The sequence below is a fragment of the Varroa jacobsoni genome, unplaced genomic scaffold (assembly GCF_002532875.2).
Source record: "Varroa jacobsoni isolate VJ856 unplaced genomic scaffold, vjacob_1.0 scaffold_61, whole genome shotgun sequence".
Taxonomy (NCBI): domain Eukaryota; kingdom Metazoa; phylum Arthropoda; class Arachnida; order Mesostigmata; family Varroidae; genus Varroa; species Varroa jacobsoni.
The window spans coordinates 145,949-164,833 of NW_019212963.1; the positions used below are offsets into that span (position 1 = coordinate 145,949).

The 18,885-nt window shown below is 39.4% G+C and overlaps 3 protein-coding genes across 6 annotated transcripts in view; 1 reads left to right on the forward strand and 2 right to left on the reverse strand.

Moving 5' to 3' along the window:
- LOC111261250 (poly(A) RNA polymerase GLD2) overlaps window positions 1-1,196 on the reverse strand; it is an 8,187-nt gene extending 6,991 nt beyond the window's left edge. Inside the window, exons 1-3 of the mRNA XM_022834601.2 lie at window positions 1,033-1,196; window positions 608-645; window positions 1-90 (exon numbers count right to left, since the gene is read on the reverse strand). Coding sequence (XP_022690336.1) covers window positions 1-90; window positions 608-645; window positions 1,033-1,093 — 189 coding nt within the window. The 5' untranslated portion in view covers window positions 1,094-1,196. The remainder of the gene's footprint in view (window positions 91-607; window positions 646-1,032) is intronic.
- A 150-nt stretch (window positions 1,197-1,346) lies between these two features.
- On the forward strand, window positions 1,347-5,694 carry geminin (geminin DNA replication inhibitor). Of its 2 annotated transcripts, none has more exons than XM_022834809.1 (4): window positions 1,347-1,667; window positions 2,645-2,755; window positions 3,504-3,816; window positions 4,096-5,694. In XM_022834809.1, exons 1-4 carry the CDS (start codon window positions 1,653-1,655, stop codon window positions 4,314-4,316), a joined length of 660 nt encoding a protein of 219 aa, XP_022690544.1. In that variant the 5' UTR covers window positions 1,347-1,652; the 3' UTR covers window positions 4,317-5,694. The 2 variants fall into 2 exon arrangements, with proteins under 2 accessions (XP_022690544.1, XP_022690539.1); XM_022834804.2 differs by lacking the exon at window positions 1,347-1,667 and adding an exon at window positions 1,938-2,055.
- A 926-nt stretch (window positions 5,695-6,620) lies between these two features.
- LOC111261291 (E3 ubiquitin-protein ligase RNF115) lies at window positions 6,621-18,769 on the reverse strand. Of its 3 annotated transcripts, none has more exons than XM_022834655.2 (6): window positions 18,302-18,769; window positions 16,503-17,014; window positions 15,314-15,432; window positions 14,790-14,882; window positions 10,720-10,882; window positions 6,621-10,364 (listed from the first exon to the last, which is right to left on the reverse strand). In XM_022834655.2, exons 2-6 carry the CDS (start codon window positions 16,602-16,604, stop codon window positions 9,921-9,923), a joined length of 921 nt encoding a protein of 306 aa, XP_022690390.1. In that variant the 5' UTR covers window positions 16,605-17,014; window positions 18,302-18,769; the 3' UTR covers window positions 6,621-9,920. The 3 variants fall into 3 exon arrangements, with proteins under 3 accessions (XP_022690390.1, XP_022690399.1, XP_022690408.1); XM_022834664.2 differs by lacking the exon at window positions 18,302-18,769 and adding an exon at window positions 18,086-18,286; XM_022834673.1 differs by lacking the exon at window positions 18,302-18,769 and adding an exon at window positions 17,302-17,469.
- Between the last annotated feature and the right edge of the window lie 116 nt (window positions 18,770-18,885).

An 18,885-nucleotide genomic window follows, 5' to 3' on the forward strand; every position in this document is an offset into this window, starting at 1 on the left:
CGACGATTGCGTTAACTCACTACTCGATGGATAGTAACATCGAACGCCTTGTACAAAATCCACTGTATTTCGCCACTGCGAGGTAGCTATCTGTGAAGATCAGCGTGACACCATTAGTTGATAATATGAAGATATTTGATACCCATACGGATCTACTGATTAAAGTTTAGAAACTGAAATGGATCGAAATGATACTTCACAAGCATTCAACTTATGATTCACTATTCTTAAAAAAAAATGTAAACGTGAATACATCACGTTGAGCTGTGTTACATAAAAACTTTATGTTTCACTAAGCTACCCATTGGCAAGTGTGAGCCCTTGTAAACTTCCAAATTACAATTTATCTCAAGCAATGAACGACGAAAACCGTTAACGTTCAATTACCTTTTTGTATATATTAAAAAATAGTTATTTAAGTTTCTGTTAACCAAGTAATGATGTTTCTTATCATCTCGGATTAGTTCACAAAAAATTTTTTTACGTAATTTCAAAAAATTTAAGAACGACAAATACAATATAATCACACATTGTAATTGTAATTCTCATAGAATGTGTTTTTGTTTTCGGAAGTTAAGCTCCGTGTTAACTAACAGCGATTACTTACTCGAAATTTAAAGGTTGTCATTGGGTTCACGGGAGCCGCTACAAATGAACGATGTCTTACTTGAATAATGATCTTGATTAACTATATTGGGCGAACCATCCGCGCATAAACAAAATGTGAGGCGCTGTGATTATCGTACGACTTGCGCAATCTTCTATGTGTATTTATACACAAATAAACCTTTATCATATTACTGAACCGTACGTACTGAAAATATAAGGCGCGCAGTGGCTGTTTCAACAGTGCTCATTAATTTTAAACTAAAAGAAAATTCTATTTCTAAACTCGCATATCAAACACTTCTGAAGTTGCAACATGCTATTGCGCGGACGCTTTTCTAACCACAACAGTAACAACTGATCACCCTCCGCCGATACACAGCGCTACGAATATACGAAGTTAGACAATCACGACTGTTAGCTTACAAAATGCTCTCGTTAACAGTGTTAGCACCATTGCGTCAGAGCAGAATTGACTGAGTGACATCGACAAATCACTGACGGTTTCTGTTTAACCATGCTGTTCCATTTTAATCTGTAACATTGGCCATTATGGGTAAGCTCCTTCTGTTGTTTCGGGTCCTATGTACTGGTATTATAGGATCTTTTGAATTTTCCCGCCGAATGCACACGGGCAACGCGTCGGCACACGACATAATGATGGATTGATCTTGCAGACGCTCGCAGGCCCTTGTTTATAAGCGCACAACAAACGAGCAGTTTCCTCGTTGAAAATCGTCGCATTACTATTTACATGCGATTGTCTGCACAGAAGCGGGTCTAAGTTTTTGGCGGGCAATTTCTATCCGTTGTTAAGGCGATACAGGAGACCAGGGTGAAATACGTCGATGCAAATTTGTGCAAATAGTGTAACCGCTGCGATTCTGTACCTATTAATTTGCGCTTTCACTAACAACTCGTCGATACAGTTGACTACTTGAGAGCTTTGTGTATGCGTTAATAAGATACGGGCCGGCTTTTCTGTGAGCTATTTAGCTAGTTACCCTAAGCGGTTGTGCTGCCAACTACAGAGACCCGGCGGCACGATGAGGAATGATCCGGTAAGTTTTTCCAACACGTAATTGTTTGCATACCAGATCAATCAATATATGACTAAATTTTGAGTTAGCTGTGATACAGGAAATCGATGGAGTGTATGGAGTTTGCTGCTTCGGGAAGACGCCACCGTAAACCTATCACCGACCAGCGTGCACGATCAATACCAACCATAGTATATCGTCGTAACTCTCTCCAGTAGGCCCTCCATGTTTAAATGCTAAGTGACCGTTGAGAATACACAGGCGTAACGTTCTGTCACGCACGATATTCGTGTTTCTGTCGCGTTCATATTTCTCACACAATATATATTTGTCGTTTCAATTCCTGGCACGCCCAAATCAACACGGCATGCTAGCTGACGATCTTTGTCATAGTGATACACTTGAAAGGGTTCGATTCCTAATTTTACCTATGTGTCGTAACAAGTCTTTCTCAGAACGAGTTATTGAAGGCTCACTGGAGAATTATATATATATATATAACGTCACCAACTAATTAGTTATAAGATTCCTTTGTCTCATATCATGGAAGATTAAGTAGAACTATTACAATTAAGTTTTTTAGATTAGAAGAATTAGATTTTCGACATCAAAAATATTTTGACCTTCATTAAACATCGGTGCTGGCGTTGTAATACGCATAATAGATGCTATTAACTGGCAGTGTTACATCACACAGTTGTCGAAGTATAACAACAGTAACCGGGCCAGAATCAGCCAGATACCTTCGAGCACGTGGCTGGCTTTGGTTTCGTTCGTAATTCTGTTAAAAATGCATTCAATATTGCTTAGAGTAGAATAAGTCACCTAAGCAGACCTGCACGAAGTTGTCGACCAAATCAGTTGATGTGCGTAAAACATTAAAGACATTTTGCAGAGCACTTTTAATGCATCCAAATAATCCGTCTTTATTTATTTATTTTTTTTATAAGATTGGCTGTTGCTAATTTTGTTATCATTTCTGCGGGACTGCTTTGCAGGTACAAGTTAACAGTGGCCGGCGAACTTTAGGAACACTTCAACCATCAGCAGGTGATCACGCTGTGCTAGTTGGTTCTGGTGGAAAGCTTCGGGTCGACATCAAGAAAGTGGTATGTGCTTTTTTTAATTAAAAATACTTTGAAATATTTAAATCACCACATTGAGCTTTGCTCTTGTTGTCTTTGTCACGTACTAGTAATTTGTTTCATGGTTAGAACACACTTGATACTCCTGCCGTCATAATGTCCTCTACAAAGGCGACTTGGCAGTCAGGACCGAAAAATGCATAACTAGTATGTGCTGAATTCACCTTTGGTCTACTCGTCAATCATACCAGCGTACACTGACTTGCTTTTTCACGAGTCTTCCTTGTGCCTTCCATGCACTGTTTTTTTTTTGCTTCGATGTGTATCTAAGAAACAGTGCGTATGCTCTCCCTCTGACGCTGTTCTATTGTTGCGCCTTCTTTGTTATGCTTTAATGTAGGGTTGCGTTCCATACAGCTGCACTTTCTTTTGATAACTAGTCAAAAGCCGTTGTGTTTGCATTTGTTTGGTGCTTGGTTGTTCGATTGCTATGGTATACAACTACGTGACTTCTTATAATGTTGTTGCAGCAAAAATGTGGAATGTCTAATTTGCTAAAGCTACGCCGGCTCAGAGGCAAATAGAAATATATTATTGCAATCTGATTTATTGAGTGACAGCACCAAAAACACGTATTATAAAAAATCAAAGTCAGAAATAAGTTTTGCTTACCAGTCTACGGTTACTAGCCTCAGTGCAGTTAAATTTCTTTTAATTACTCATAAATGGATCGTTTTTCAATTGTAGTAGTATATGTCAACTGCGATTCCAGGATACCAAACGCCGTCGGCTCAATTTCGACTTGGAGAACAAACCGCCCTCAGCAGTGGGCTCCGGAGTGATTGGGTCAAATTTAAAGGCCTCTGCGAGCCCGCGCTGCAGCCCAGTCTCCCATCAAGAACAGCAGCATGCTAATCTTGACGTCTACGTTGACGTAAGCAATGACTCAAATGCGAGTAGCACTCCTCGGAGAAATGCTGAACGCAAGAATCCCAACAACACCGGATCTGCCGTAGTCTCCCGTGATGCGTATGATCTTCTGTTACGCGATGATGCTACAGTAGACTACTGGAGAATGATAGCAGGTATGTTATTTTCTAATGAACTGCGTGTTTACTGTGCGAGCAACATGGCGGGTTTCCATCGACCTTGTGTTTATAGTTGGGCCATTGCAGAGGCCGTTTCGGATGGTATGACTTTATTATAGAATTATATTTATGTTCTTTAATTTCGTCCTAACGTAACGAAATCTGCTAAAAGCGAAAAAAGAGTTATACAAATATAATGTAAATTTTATATGTGGAACCGATTAGTGTCTATTAAAAAACGTTCTTCAATGCTTGCCTATTCGTTGCTTGGTATAGAACAACGGCGAGTCGCTTTAGAGAACGCTTTGAAGGAGAACAGGCAGCTCCATGAGGAAGTCGAAGTGCTGACCGCTGAAAATAAGCATTTGCAAAAGATTGCCGACCACTGTGGCGAACTGGCGGAACTCGTCAAGGCACTTACTGCTGATGATGATGAAGGTGACAACGACGTGAATGGCAACGAAGAAGAAACCCCAAATGAGACGAATGAATCATAATTGTCATTAACGTACGTAAGAGGACAAGTGTTGCTATAGAGAGCATCGCTGACGTCAAAGCCGCAGCTGGGAAAGAAGCAACATGAAGCGTAAGGCGATCCGACTTCGTACTTCATCACTGTAACATCATCAATCATGCCTCAGTTATATTTATTAATACTGATGGTAGCATTAGTAGTGTAGAAGTGTCTACACATCTGAGTGTTCCGTTTAACTTGTATTAGGTAATGATGATACGTCTAGCGAAGTGTGTGTTTGTGTTGTCTAGATCGTACAAAAAATGTGCGAAAATTTTAAATGAAAAATGTATGTGCTATTATACCCAAAAACTCGTTTCGAACATTCAGGCTGACTTGCAATTTCCTGCTTTATTCATTTCAAGTTCGAATAGAAAAACCGTAATGGACGTTGTGCTCTTTCAAGGTATGACGTATTTCAGGGTCGCCTATGATAGACTTGCAGTGTACCTATTGTGAAAATGCCGAGTTGCTCTTGATAATAATGAAGAAAACTACGTAATATTTGTAACTTCTACAAAGCTACCGTTTGTTATCGCAGAATTTTAGCAGGTGCGATAGAGGCAACACAGCTTGAAGATGTGTGAAGCGCCATTACCCTTTTGAAATCAAATAGGGTTTAATGCTATTATTCTTGACAAACACCTGAAAAGATTCTTGGCACTACTGCGCCATGGAATTTCTACCGCAACTTCGTGATAACCAAAAATATCTAAAAAATGAATAGTAGATAAGTATGAATTGTAGTAGGTAGAGCTAATGGGGTAACTAGATATAAGTATCTGAAGCATACATAAACTGAAAAGCACCAACGGAGAGGCTAGTGTTAACGGTACTTCAGTGCTGAAGTAAAATGTATTTTCTAATTACCTACTCATTAATATTAATGAAATAGTAATCAGGAATTTGGCTTTTTAAAATTGCAAACACAACTAAACTCCAACTGACAGAGTATCTGTGCCTAAGCATTTGTAAAAAGCGAACAAAATTTATCTGCTTCATTTCTTTTCCTGTTAATTATTTGCATAAAACCCCTGTGTGCTTAAATGAAACTGATGAAATCTTGCAAGTACTAATCCAGCTGCCATCAATAACCGGCAACGGTTTTCCACAACTAAAATGTACATATTATCATAGAGAAAGACCGTGAAACTATGTTAATGAAAAACCGCAGAAATACGAAAATATGTTATGTTAAGTTATCCGTACTACATTTTGTTAAGGTATTAAGTGACGGGTCGTCTAATGCAAATGATTCACTGTACCGGTATTTATGGTACAATGGGAATACGCGGGGAGAATGATTAAGCGTGTGGGACAAGTGAAATAAAATGTATATGAGCCGAAACAATTGTTCGTACCGTTTGGTGTTTTTATTTAAATCTGAAAAGAACAGACTACCGCGTGGGCTTTTGCACACATATCATAAGACAATGCAAAAGCAAGGTGGCAGGTTTTCAATACCCACTGCACTTTCCGTCTATAACTACGGTGCAAGCTTAATATACCGAGAATTTAATCTTTTCTATTTCGATTATGGAGCACAGTAAAAAATCGATAATTAATTTAAACTACATCAAGGTTTTTAGGACCGATAATTGTTTAATAGGATTGAAGTGATCTTGTACCTAGAGTTGAATACTTTCGGAAGCCTTCCAAAATTAGGGATTAGGTCTGCCTATTGAACATTCTTTTGGCGGTATATAACTTCCATTTTGAGTCATGAAATTGGCTGTGAATGTGTCATACTCACTGAATTAGCATCTACCACGAAGAACTCAGATGAATGTTTTAAGTTTAAAAGCTGTGTAGTCTATCGCTTCACAGCATATGTAATACCATAGAAGAGGTAAAATTACAAGTTTAGCCCTTTGCTTATCCTATATTTTGTTTTACAGTTTGTAGCTATGACTAGAAACAAGAATGGCTGCATTGTGAAGCGAATTCAAATATCCGTTGGCTCTTATGGGAGACGTTTGAACAAATGTTATTAGGGTCTACTTTGAGGGCATATTTATCAAGGTAAGGTCAATACGAACCTAAATCATAAAAGAGGCCCGTAAAGAACTCAAATGAAGCGTTCAATAGCGAAAAGTTAAAGGAAGAGCTGAAAGATACTATACGTTTAACAACTGTTTGCATCGTGTAGCGATGTATAGTAGTAGAAAAAACTGTTTGACAGAACAACAAAGCGTACAACATTTTAACGGCGTTTTTAAAGACCAGTAATTAGCTGTCTTATGCACTTGTAACCTATAAAGTAAATCAAAGGAACACAGTTCTCAGCTACGACGAAACTGATTGCCGTTTTTATTTTTCATTTATGTTGTTCATATTATTGTCGTAACCCCCTCGCGCCCTTTGCGCGTTATTCTATTAGCATTTTAACCCTAGTTTATTTCATCGTTCTCTTTGCTCACTCATCATGAAATATTCTTCTTTACTGCTGTTTTCGTGCCGCATACACATGACGTGTGTATGTATGTATGTATGCATGTATATATATATATATATATATATATATATATATATATATGTACTTTCCTATTTTTATAATTATGTGTATATGCAAAACTTCAATCACTTCCTGTCGATACTTTTTTCTTTTGTTCTCGCAACCTCTTAATTATTTTGCGTGTAAGACAGTGTACTGAGGCATGGTTTTTTTAGCGGGCGTCAGAACGCGCCTACGCACACACATTTGCTGCTCACAGCTTTTTTTCGTCTTATTTTATTTGCCACAATGCAGACGAACTACTCCGAATAAATAGCGCAACTGTAGAAATCATCAGCAAACAATTATCTCGGTGTCAAACAAAAGATGTCGATCTTGTGACCACTTACACACTCGTTAAAAGGAAAACTGAGTTTTTACTCATGCGCACCGTAAACGATGAGCTTATCTATTTCCTGGTCAATCAGTTCAGATCTCGATCTAGAAACCGATGATTCTATGCGATGTCCAACCGAAATATAACCTGTTTTTTTATTGTATGTATTTTTCTCTAATCGTTCCTTTCCGCTAGCTATCTTGTCTTCACTTCGAACTTGTTCCGTTCAGCTATGCTAGCAGAAAACTGTGGCGTTGATTTTAACATCATGCCAAACCATATTGAAACTACGTCGCTGAAATCCTAATGCACGGAGTGGCATTTACTACAGTAGAGTGGCCAACGTTTCCATATTCATATAGATTCTATAGTACCGCAAGGTCGTAAAACCTGACTCCTCTGCATACGTACCAGGAGAACTCCCATTTTAGATAACTGCTAGTTTGATGTTATACTGAGTATGACGAAGAGAAAAAGTTATAGAATAATTAGGAGATAAAAGTCTGCGTAAAAAAATCCGTAAATCTGGTCTGACGTGCACATCTTACATTTGCTTATTTACCACTGCTTACGTGATTTTCTTTGACTTACAAGAAAATCATACCTTTCGTGTCACAAACAGAATCTATCCAAGTGAAGTGAAATCCCTTTCAAACCTTGGAGTGTTTACCAAATTTCTCATTCCTGCTTCTAATTCCCATTAGGCAGACTACCCCCTGTCATCCACGTAGGTCGATGATTATCAACATTGCTTCTACTGTACAAATCCAAGAACACTAAGTATGCTGCCTTTTTCACCAGCAATAACGAAAGTCCTTAGAGCTTTTTTTCTTTAGCTATCTCCGGTTGTGAACTACAGAGGTTTACATGAACTACACAGGCCGGTACTTATCACCAGACGCGTACTGATGCTACAGAAACTTCAACTGGTGCACATCCTAAACTAGCTCGTTAGAGCTATAAATTATACCACATAGAGGCGAATAATATACAATCCACATGATTTTTACGCAGTACGTTTCATATTGAATAGGCTTAATTTAGTTTTTTATTTAACAAAATTAAGTAATCGTTCATTTGCGGTGTTTGCTTGAAACTCCTTTACATAGAATACTGCGCCTTAGCGTTTTGCGTTACTTCAGCTCTTTCAATGCTTTCGTGGCCATTATGATCATAGTTAACGACATTCCTCGTGCTCAAGCGACGTGTAACTTACCACTCGAAATTTTAGTTTGTAAGCCCTTTGTTACAAGCACGCTTAGCAATTTCCTACTCCCGTACTTTAAATGTACGTTCCCGTATTTGAAATAGCCTTAGGATTGTTTCATTAGGCGCCGTTTAACCACTATCGGCATTTCTAGTTGTTGCTGCTGCTGCAGAGTTAAGTTTGGAGTAACATATACCACCACACGAGGTTTCATTTCTATATACTGTAATATCTTTGAATCGTTATCATACCTAAAAAAACTATACTAATTTATCATATATGAATATGACGTTTTGCATTTTCTTGTTTGCAGTGCTCTCGCCTCGTTCTTTTTATGGGACGCACATTGGCGTTTCACGGTTTTCTTTCTACACTTGAATGGATCTGAGCATGCATAACGATAATGTCGGAAGGGATACCCGAAGACAGTCCACATACTTATGCACCCACTTGCATTATTTTTTGTTTCTAGATCTTTCAGTTATTGGTTGTTAACCAAGTGTTCCATTATTGTTTCTCTTTCTTGCATTATCTCATAATAGCCATCATTCGAAAACGATGATGCTTAGCACTTTATCCATCGGCTAGCGTTGTTTTTGTTCAAAGTATTGAAACTATTCAGAATGACAAAAGCAAAAAAAAGTCCCCTTGACACGCCTCGCCTTCACTGAGATACACACAGATCCTGTTACTGGCCCTAGGAACTACTCGAGCCATTCAGACGTCTACCAGATTGATCCACATAAGCCAGGAATCAGCGACTTCGATCAAAACACGTCCACAGTCCACTTCATATATCGGCATTCATCTGACGCGAACTGAGGATACAACATTTCAGTCGATTGTCGCTGACTACGACTCCTGATTAAATTAATTCCCACCCTTACGAATCAGTTCACTACATACATACTCAAGTTGTATCATCGTGTTATAAAGATGTGATTTTATGACATCTATGTTGTTGAAACACCCTCACGAAAATGTACGCTTGACTGGTTCTTTCCGTTTGCACCTTGTTTGTTTGTTCTCATCCTCTGAACTTAGAGAGTTGCCGCTGCGGCTGCTGCCTCAACACTATCGCTCTATAGTTTTTCGTTTTGTAGTTTTAACGTTATATTTTTTTCCATATTCGAGGTACAACACGCATCCTGCATTCATACACGTTCGCGCATACTCACACACTTTCTGACTGACTTTCCTCTTTTCAATTGTTTTTTTCTTGATCCTTCCACGATGACAGACTATCCCTGCGACCAATACACTGAATCCACATAGCCTCTGACTTTCTTTTGGTTTAAGATAAACAGGGCATGTTAGTGCACGGTTGTGAAGTCACTGCTCAAAGACATTGAGAGAATTGTTCAGTCACATTGCCACCATCGGCCATAGTCGATCGAAGAGGATCGCAGCTCAACCATCTGCATGCGACACAATGAGCGATTCTTTCGGTGCTGCATTTCTGCGCTGGAGACGGTGAGATGGTGGATAAAATTTGTAAATCGTAGGGTTAGGTTGGGATCATCTGTCATATATGTCTATCGTGGTATAATCAATCGCAGTCATCCTCCTGATAGGTGGCGGGACGGCGCTGAATCGCACCCGACGTCGATGGCGCCCCTGGATTGAATCGACTGCCGAAAGTTGCGGGTCGAGTCGTTGCCCCTGAGGAAGAGGACGTCGGTGCTGAAGATGAGGACAACGATGGAGCGGAGTTTGCGTCACCCCACATGAAAGCTGAGGGGGTTCCAGTAGATGTGGCCCCACCGGGGTGACCTGGATTACTGGTGGTGGTGGTGGTGGTGCTCGGATTATTGCCTCCCTGACCTCCTGCCGCTTTCGTCAGCTGCAGTCGGCAAATGGGACACGTGGCGTGAATTTGTAACCAGGGCGTAATACAGTTCGCGTGGAAACAGTGTCCACACTCGAGTCGCCGCGCAATCTCGTCAAGGGTGAAGTCTTCCATGCATACGGAGCATTGAAGGTTCGATTTTACCTGCGAATAAGGAGTAACGAGGTTAAGGATTAAAAGTTGTTTGGTACTGTGGATTGTTACTGTTGTATTACTGTTACTACATTTGTGTAGGAGCGCAAAAGTCTGTTTTCGCTGTATTTGATGAAACTCGAGCAGTTAGTTATTTAAAAAATCAGCGCTTATCATCTAAGTTCAACGAAACTAGAGCGGCTGAATTATTCTTGATTAGCACGTTTGACTTACATAATACATTCGTTAGAAGTTAAGATGTATTTGAAAACCTTTAAAGTAGGCAGTGGGTTACCTCAAGTATTATATGGGACGGTTTCTTCAGACTTTTTCAGTATCCAATAGCCGCATTTGCGTTAATTCATACCTGATCAGATGAGATTTTCATTTCGGGAATGGCATCAATCTGCTGTCGAGTTAGCGGAGCTGGGCCAGCCCCGTCCAGTTGGTTGAGCAGATTCGAAATAACTGCGTCTAGGCCACTGTGACCCCAGGCATAATCGCCCGGATTGCCATGCAAAGGCATAATGCTGATAAGAATTACATGATAAGACATGAATAACAAACGTTAGGTTTCTTAAACAAGTGTCGAACTGTCTTTCAAACACGTTCAATTGGAACATGTGAGTTCTCTCATTAACACGACCCTATTCATCTACGACCTACTAACCAAGGACTTGCATCATTAGAATTGATTTGGCTAATATTAATAATCTTTAAATAATAAATTGAAAAAAAAACGTGTTGCTGCGTTCCTTTTCTGAGAATTAGCATACGGTATATATATATATATATATATATATATATGACAAAAGAGACTTATTCAGCACATTAGATCGTAGACGAAAGAAAACTCACTACCCTACCAGGAATCCAAATACTAATACACGTTTTTCTAATAAGAAATAAACTGCTGACAGAACTGTGACTTACAAGTAAACCTTACCGAGTCAAGGGTGGTTTAGTAAGTGATCTATTTACAATTAAAAAAAATTATATCAGCGTTGTATCCGAACCCAATATAAATAATGCGAAACAAAATAGTTTTAACACTGCAATCTGAATTTCGATGTCGCAATAATCATATAATTTGTAATTACAGATGGTGGACGTAAATAGAGTATGACAGATTGTTGTCAAACATTTGTTTATTGTTGGGGCGCATATCTCTCCAAATGAACATATATACGAGAGCTAGTTATATGATTCCCAAATATAAGTTGTTGGGTATTGTAACCAAAAAAAGTTATTACAGGAGTGTAAACAGGATCAGGGGCAAAGTCCTACGGGCCTAGGTTGCGAAAGAACCTTTATGTTCTAGATAATGTTCTTCTCTTTTCAAATACGGAGGTTTTTTCTCATTCACCTATTGCTTGCGTCCCAAAACACGATCAGCAATATAGGAGAACAAAAGGTCAGGGAGGACGTAGACAGTATATCGAATTAGTTCGCTATAACGTTTTACATTGAAGTGTCAAACACAAACATTGAACATGAACTAACTGAAAAGTATGTTACTTTCCGGCTGTAAAGTCGACACATTCACGGTTATGATGCTTATAAACTTGACGGGTAATAATACTGTATAACAATTTACTAACAAATTTGCAAATCAATACAGAGATAAGTGCAACCCAAAGGAAGGCGCCTACCGAATACTGGTGGAATCCACAAACAAACAGCAAATACAGAGTGCGGAAAATACGAAGGGCGCTTACTGGGAGAGAGCTGTTACCTCGGTACCTACACTGAATGTGTCTTAGCACACTAAGATCTCAATAGTAACTGAGTGCGGTTATTAAACACAGCTAAAGGAGTTATCTAACGACTATAATATCTGGGGTAAAAGCACAGAATCGCAGTAAATAAATTAATGACAAATCAAAATGTAAGCCTGACTTCGCAGCTTGAGTGGCGATAAATGTTTCCTACAAGCGAGATAGGTTACACCCTTGAGAAGTCGCCGCAAGTTTTCCATCATTAGGTGCCGCTTAGTAATAATAGTAATAATCAATGCCTTAAATCGGTTAAAATAAAACATTGGGACTAAGCGCGGCGAACGGTCGCAATTGAAACAATTATTAGGCAAAGCACTTATTTTGCAAAGGTGGTCGACGGTGTCCTCAAAACAAGTTTAAAGATCGTAAAAGTTTTAAAAACAAGTTTTAAAGTCGTAAAAGGGCGCAACTCTCATCCTTCTGAAGAAACCGGAGAAATACATTTCCCTTTAGTAGATAGAACAGTCTGTCTGCTCAATGTGGCGGGCAAAATTGTAAAAAGTTTGGCTAGCGGACCCTGGAAAAAACTAGATTGAACATCTAGTTCCCATAAACCAACTGGGAGAGAACCACTTTACAACGGACATCACCAGGATCCTGAAGATGGCTAGAAACAAGATGAACAAGGTGAAATTTGTGGGTTTTCCATATTAGATACGTTTTGAGCCTGTATCTTAAAAAAAAAACATTAACAGTGCATAAAGGAAAAACAGGTGGTGTTGTTTCTACGTAAAATCGTCATGGTTGTCTTAATAGATATATACTGTACAATGGGGAAACTTCTTAAATGTCGATGGGGTCCCGCAGGAATGAGTCTTGGACCTTTTACTGTGGAACACAGGATATGATAACATCCTCCAATGAGGCTTTCTTACCACAGTCAGACAAATGCTTTTGTCGGCAATATGGCGGCGGAAATCATGAAAAGGAACAGCAAGCAAGTTTTAATACGTTGGATGAGCGTTGAATCACATCCTCAAATTGGCGTCAGGAAAAGAGTTAGCATTCCTAGGTAGTAGAAAGCAAGTTGGTGCGATTTACATTAAACTGAGAGACCACATGGTTCGGCCGAATAACAGTGATCGACTGTACGCTAATTGTGGGAGGAACATGTCGACTATGCCATAAAGCAATTTTAACTATCAATAATGTGGGGAAACTATTGCTGAATCTGGGCAGTCCTAGGGGTGGACCACAGAAAATTTTATCTGTAACCGACTCGGTTGTATTGTACGGTGCTTCCACCTTGGGGAAAAGAAGATTTCAAGTAACACAAAAAACGCAAAGAAATTGCCATCAGGAGAATTGAAGCTTTTAGAACCCATTGGTTAAAATATTATTACAGCGATAGAAAGAGAACCTTAAATTCTCCAAACTACGGAGAGAATTTAGCCATGCTTTCACAGAAGTACGAAGTTAGAACTCAAAAAGGAATGTTAACGAATGGGCAGAAAAAATGGCAATCAGCAGGAGTATGTACAGCAGAAATCGTAAGGAAACACTCCAAAGTGGTACCCGAGTTCTAACACAAATACTTAGTGGACACGGTTTTTTTGGCTGCAACCCAGACAGAATGGGTAAAACTAAAACTGATGTCTGCAATTCGGGCAATGTAGACGATATGGAGCTCATATCCTGAAAGTGCATTGACTTCGGGCTTCGAGGAGAAAACCTAAAATTAATTAGAGGTGCCTACCACAGTCGAAAAATATGTCTTTACAAACTATGAGTCGATGTTTATTCTTAAAAGAAAGGAGTTTAGAGTTATGACTGAGGCTGTGGCTTGTTGAACTCCTTTTATCCCTCTCACTCTCTCACAGGCTGTCTCCGATTCCGATGCCTATTTTTTCGGCCTCTGGAGTAGGTTTGTTAGTTAGGTCCTTTCGAGCCTTACCAAGAATGCACATATAACTGACTAACGCACTGCCTAAATGACTTAAGCCAGGTGTGCATAATATATTTCTATCACCAGCAACTTCCAGACCAAAAACAAGGTAAACAAGTGAGGCGGGCAACGTAGTTTCGCTCCAAGTCAGTACCTCATTCTGATTGCAGCTGAATCTCGTTTTTTTTTCAAAATGATACAGCGAGTTGTTGAAGAAGATGCTATTTATCATGGTATGTTACATAGAACAGTGCGTACCCATTCTATGCAGATGTTACTCGAATATTATCTGGTTAGTAGCATATGGTCTCAATCAACTGGGTAAAAACTGTATCCAGCGAATTAGTAATTTCTGGCACCATGCTTCAGTACATGGAGATGCCCTGAATTTCTCTATGTAACAGAACGCCCGTAAAGGTAAAATAATTCCTTACTTTTCCTCGTTAAACGAACGGCAAGGTAATTAGAAAACAGTTCCATTCCGCAGCTCCTAATCCCTATCAACGTTTTCGTGTCTGCGGCTTTTTTAGTAACCATTTTTACAATTCAAGCTTACGTTTTCAACCGTGTTATGCCCTTGCGCTAAGCCCCTCAAAAATTAAAATATCTGGGCATGTTCACAGTGACCATACGTCATGGTGTGAATACATTTGAGCACGGCAATTCTATTTTTTTAGAATTTTTTCAGTTCAGAAATCCACAGTTTTTTAGAATTCGCTTGCATACATGGACGCCGATTTACCATAACGTAAGAGATTCACTAATAGTACTTACAATCCATTTCCTTGGAGATTTCCTAAGCCACTCGTGTTGGCGGACTCCAGTAGGTTCGTAAAAATATGATTAAACAGGTACATCGGTAAGCGGCTGAAAATAATAACGAAAATGATAGTCATAGATTATGCAAACGTCATTTACCTATGCTTAGCTCAATAGGTCTATAACGTATGAGATTTTGTAAGGCCTCATTGTGTATAATTTAGCCACCTCTAATTTTCTGTTCATGAGATAGTTTATCCACCCGGATAAAAAAGTAAGAAAAGTTTTGTAAAAGTCAGTAGAGTTATAGAATAGCAAAACTATTGATAACCATCGTTTTAGTCAATACTCCGAAATCAAGTAATGTTGAGAGAAATGATTTAACAGTTCCAACCACAGCAACATGTTTACCACTTTTTTTTAAATATCAACAAATGCGAACATTATCCAATTTTCGAGCGGTATCTTCCTTCAGTCTAAATTTTCTACAGTTTCATAGTCGTAAATCCGACTGGCTAATTTTTTTTTATTCAATTTACCTGCTGTTGCCTCGGTTGAGTACATTAGCCCAAACATGAGCAAAGCCTTCTCTCCGTTCTCCCACGGCATCGGACATCTCTTCGATGAATCCGCCTCGGCACACAGGACATAGAAGTTCCTGTATTGTAGACATCAGACAGGTCCCAGAAAGTCAATCATCATAGCAGCATTAAAAGAGCACTACTCTGTGTAGTTATCGGGTTTTTATTTTACCAATAGTATGAAATGTATATTTTTTTTCTTTAAGTTAATGTCAATACAAATTGCCGTTATTAATTTACAAGTAAAATTAATACTGGTCAGCGAACATACGCGCGATGAGTCATATTCATCATTTTAAAGCGCTGCGAATCGAAGCAAGAGTTATACGATACGCTTTCTTAAAAGTAAGCAGTATGATATTTTTTGGACCAAGTTTGATGTATTGCTATATGCATAGTCAATTATCGATAACAGCTCTGGCAATATTCATACAATGAACAGAACGTGCGACCATGCTGGATAAACATGCTATTTGTATGCTCTAGGCGAAAAGTTTTTACTTATGTTCGAGTTACCAAGTCTAGCTCTATTTAGTATAAAGCTCAGTCGATACCAATAATCCTTTATTTAACTTGAAGACTTTTTGTCATACATATTGAAAGATTAATATGTAACAGCCGTAATAGCTTACAGAAACTAATCCCAGAATTTGGTATCATCCGCACATACCGAAAACGCCACATGCTTCGCATAGAGAAAAATGGCTAAGGACTAAGATTTCGAATATAGGCACTTCTACAAGGTCAATTTTTGGGTCCTATATGCAGCATAAGTTAGACCTACGGAATAAGCGTTACCTCAATAAAAAATTGTGTATGTTTTTTGAATGTCAAAGCAAACTTGAAAGTTCGTGTTAAAAACTATCTGATTTGCTCGAAAAAGATAGACATTTAAAAAATAAAAATTTAATAGCTTGACAGATGTTCCAAGTGAAATGACAGCATTACCAGAGAAGTATGCACAAGAACACTTACGAGCATGCCTATTAATCATGAGCAGTGGCAATTATGTGAATAGAATCAATTTCTTTCTCATGACGGTTTGATGTATAGCCGTTGGTTTACGTTTGCAAACTTTTAAATTTACGGTTAAACGTACGCGATTATTTATAAGCTGTCGATCATAGACCGATCATAGATTGCTTACCGGTAAAACAGGCAGAATTTGCAGACTGCATTTATGGCAATAAAATCGCGCATGACGACCTCCACCGGATTCGGTTCCACCTGCTTCCGCAGCTTCAGCCATTATTCAGTATTTGACGGAACGACTATATAGTTAGTAAAACCCGTATGTATGTGTGTATCTATACACTGCTTGACCACTTAGCTGCTTTCAGCTTCAACTTTGCCTCAGATGCAGCACATCCGTTAAACGATCAGCTGATTCAACGGCAACAACAATAGCGAAACAATAATACTTCGACGTGATTAGAGTCGTAATTTTGTCCTAGCTGGCTTACTGTGGCCTAATTAGAAGCAATTAGGACTAGTCCAGCTGAATTTTATGACACTAAGCGACACCCGCGGCAGCACTAACTAAATAGCCACAGCATCTAGTACTTGTCAGTTCCCTGCGGCAGCTGTCGTTGCTGAAGAAAGCGAAGTCCTTGACTACAACTCAGTTAGTGATTTGATTCGTTGGCACTGAAATGTTCCCTGCGCAAATCATAGAAATCGACACACAAACAAAAACAAACAGACACACAGACAACCAGACTATAATTAGAGTTCACTTTCCTTCTGCTGGTAGAGGACGCCAAAAAGAGCAGCAACAGTAGATAGATGTACGCAGATTTTACGACACTCAATTACTAACAAGGCTGAATTAGACGAGTGCGAATTTTACAAATAGTGAGGGAGGGGCTGGTCCCGCCCCGCTGAATCGTTGAAAAAAATACTGTAATTAAGATTAAAAAGGGCTGGGTTGGTTGTGATGACCACACCTCGCAGGTCGTAACACAAATTACATCTGTATGGAGGATGCACTGTTTACTTATATCGGGCTTGTCGCCGCTCTCGGCCTGTTTGCTATACCGTACACTGGGACGTAAATGCGTATTAATCTTCGTTGCTGTGTGTTCTGCAATGGAGCAGCTTCGCCCGTTCGTACAGGGTACGTGCAACCATCCTTATACATAAAGATTTCGCTCTTTGATAAAGCGGTTCTAGTTCTAACGGCTAAAGCAATTTCGGCTTATGACAGTATTGTTATCGTCAGCTAGAGCAAGATTTTCACAAAGTCAAAACTGAACTGACCAGACCCGATGATGGTAGTTCAAAACAGTTGACTATGTGGCAATAAAAAAAATAAACATTACATGGAAACTCTAATGGTCTTCGGTGCTCTGCTTTTGGATAACACTAAAATTGGTTGACAAATGCACTCGATTTATATACGCATGTATTCTGGCACAGGGACACAAAAATTTCAATCCGGACACAAAAATTTCGATCCGAAATTCCGTTTCTCTCGTTGCAATTCATATGCTATCTATAGAAGATTCGGGATCGGAGACGCCGGCAGATACATTCGACAAAATGGACGCTTCCTTCTTGAAGGCTTGATGTCGGTCTGACTCACAACCACGACAGGCCTAGCAGTATTAAATCCGACATTTACATTAAAGTGATTTTCTCAAATCCTCTAGCTAGCAAGTAGTCGCGCCTAGCGTCTTCGACTGACGTTACATCTTCTAAAATCATACACGTAACAATATTCTTGCTCACGAGTTTGCGGTGCTGCTAGCTTTTACTCAGTCAAAATGTTTCCGGTTTAGAGTGCTCCCATTCCATTTATAACATGAATGCGCACTCCTTTCCTAAGCCAATAACATAACCGTTGATATTGGTCAGCCGCGGTAGGCAGGCAAGACTACTTTTGGCCAGTACTGCGTCTCGTATCCTGTAACGACGGCTGCTGTTCTGCACCAACAGTGTACTCACTTCAGCTGAATAAAACCAGATGAGGCTCAATGATCACCGTTGAAATATGGACGCACACAAAGGCAACAGTTGCTTGATTAGGTGATTAAGCGATTGTGTATACGTACAAAGGGGAAGCAGGGTAGGAAAGAGGAAAAATAACTAGAAAAACTCGTCGGACTCGACTCGACGTTTTCGACTTCGTTGCCAGCCGCTATCGACCCCCCTTAGCAATTGTCGTACGTCTGCTGCTGCTGCTGCTGCTTTCACTAGACGGCATAGATAGACCAACATATAATCACCATTGCCATACAAATAAGGCGGGCCGTCAGCATTGTGAGCAAATCAGCAGGCGACTTGGCCACTTGAAAACAAACGGGCCCCGCTTAAACGAAATGCTTCTGGTCTCAAAAAAGCTTGCTTTTTGTGGCGAGTCATCATTTAATCCGTCGCTCCACACGAGAGCATTGAGTGGTACGATACCTTGGTGGTGCCGACAATATCAGTGCTTATATTGTATAATATATAAATTATTAAAAAGTAAAAGCTCTAATGACCGCATTGGTTAGATATAATTGATGTGTATATTATTGTTATTAATATTA

What these genes read in the sequence shown, in the direction of transcription:
- geminin (XM_022834804.2), top strand. Translation starts at nt 2,014, where the DNA reads ATGCTAGCTGACGATCTTTGTCATAGTGATACACTTGAAAGG. An exon ending in ATAGTGATACACTTGAAAGG is followed by an intron (nt 2,056 to 2,644) that starts GTTCGATTCCTA and finishes ACTGCTTTGCAG; the next exon opens with GTACAAGTTAACAGTGGCCG. An exon ending in CTACTGGAGAATGATAGCAG is followed by an intron (nt 3,817 to 4,095) that starts GTATGTTATTTT and finishes TGCTTGGTATAG; the next exon opens with AACAACGGCGAGTCGCTTTA.
- LOC111261291 (XM_022834655.2), bottom strand. Translation starts at nt 16,604, where the DNA reads ATGGCTGAAGCTGCGGAAGCAGGTGGAACCGAATCCGGTGGAGGTCGT. An exon ending in CTCAACCGAGGCAACAGCAG is followed by an intron (nt 14,883 to 15,313) that starts GTAAATTGAATA and finishes TATTATTTTCAG; the next exon opens with CCGCTTACCGATGTACCTGT. An exon ending in AATCTCCAAGGAAATGGATT is followed by an intron (nt 10,883 to 14,789) that starts GTAAGTACTATT and finishes AATTCTTATCAG; the next exon opens with CATTATGCCTTTGCATGGCA.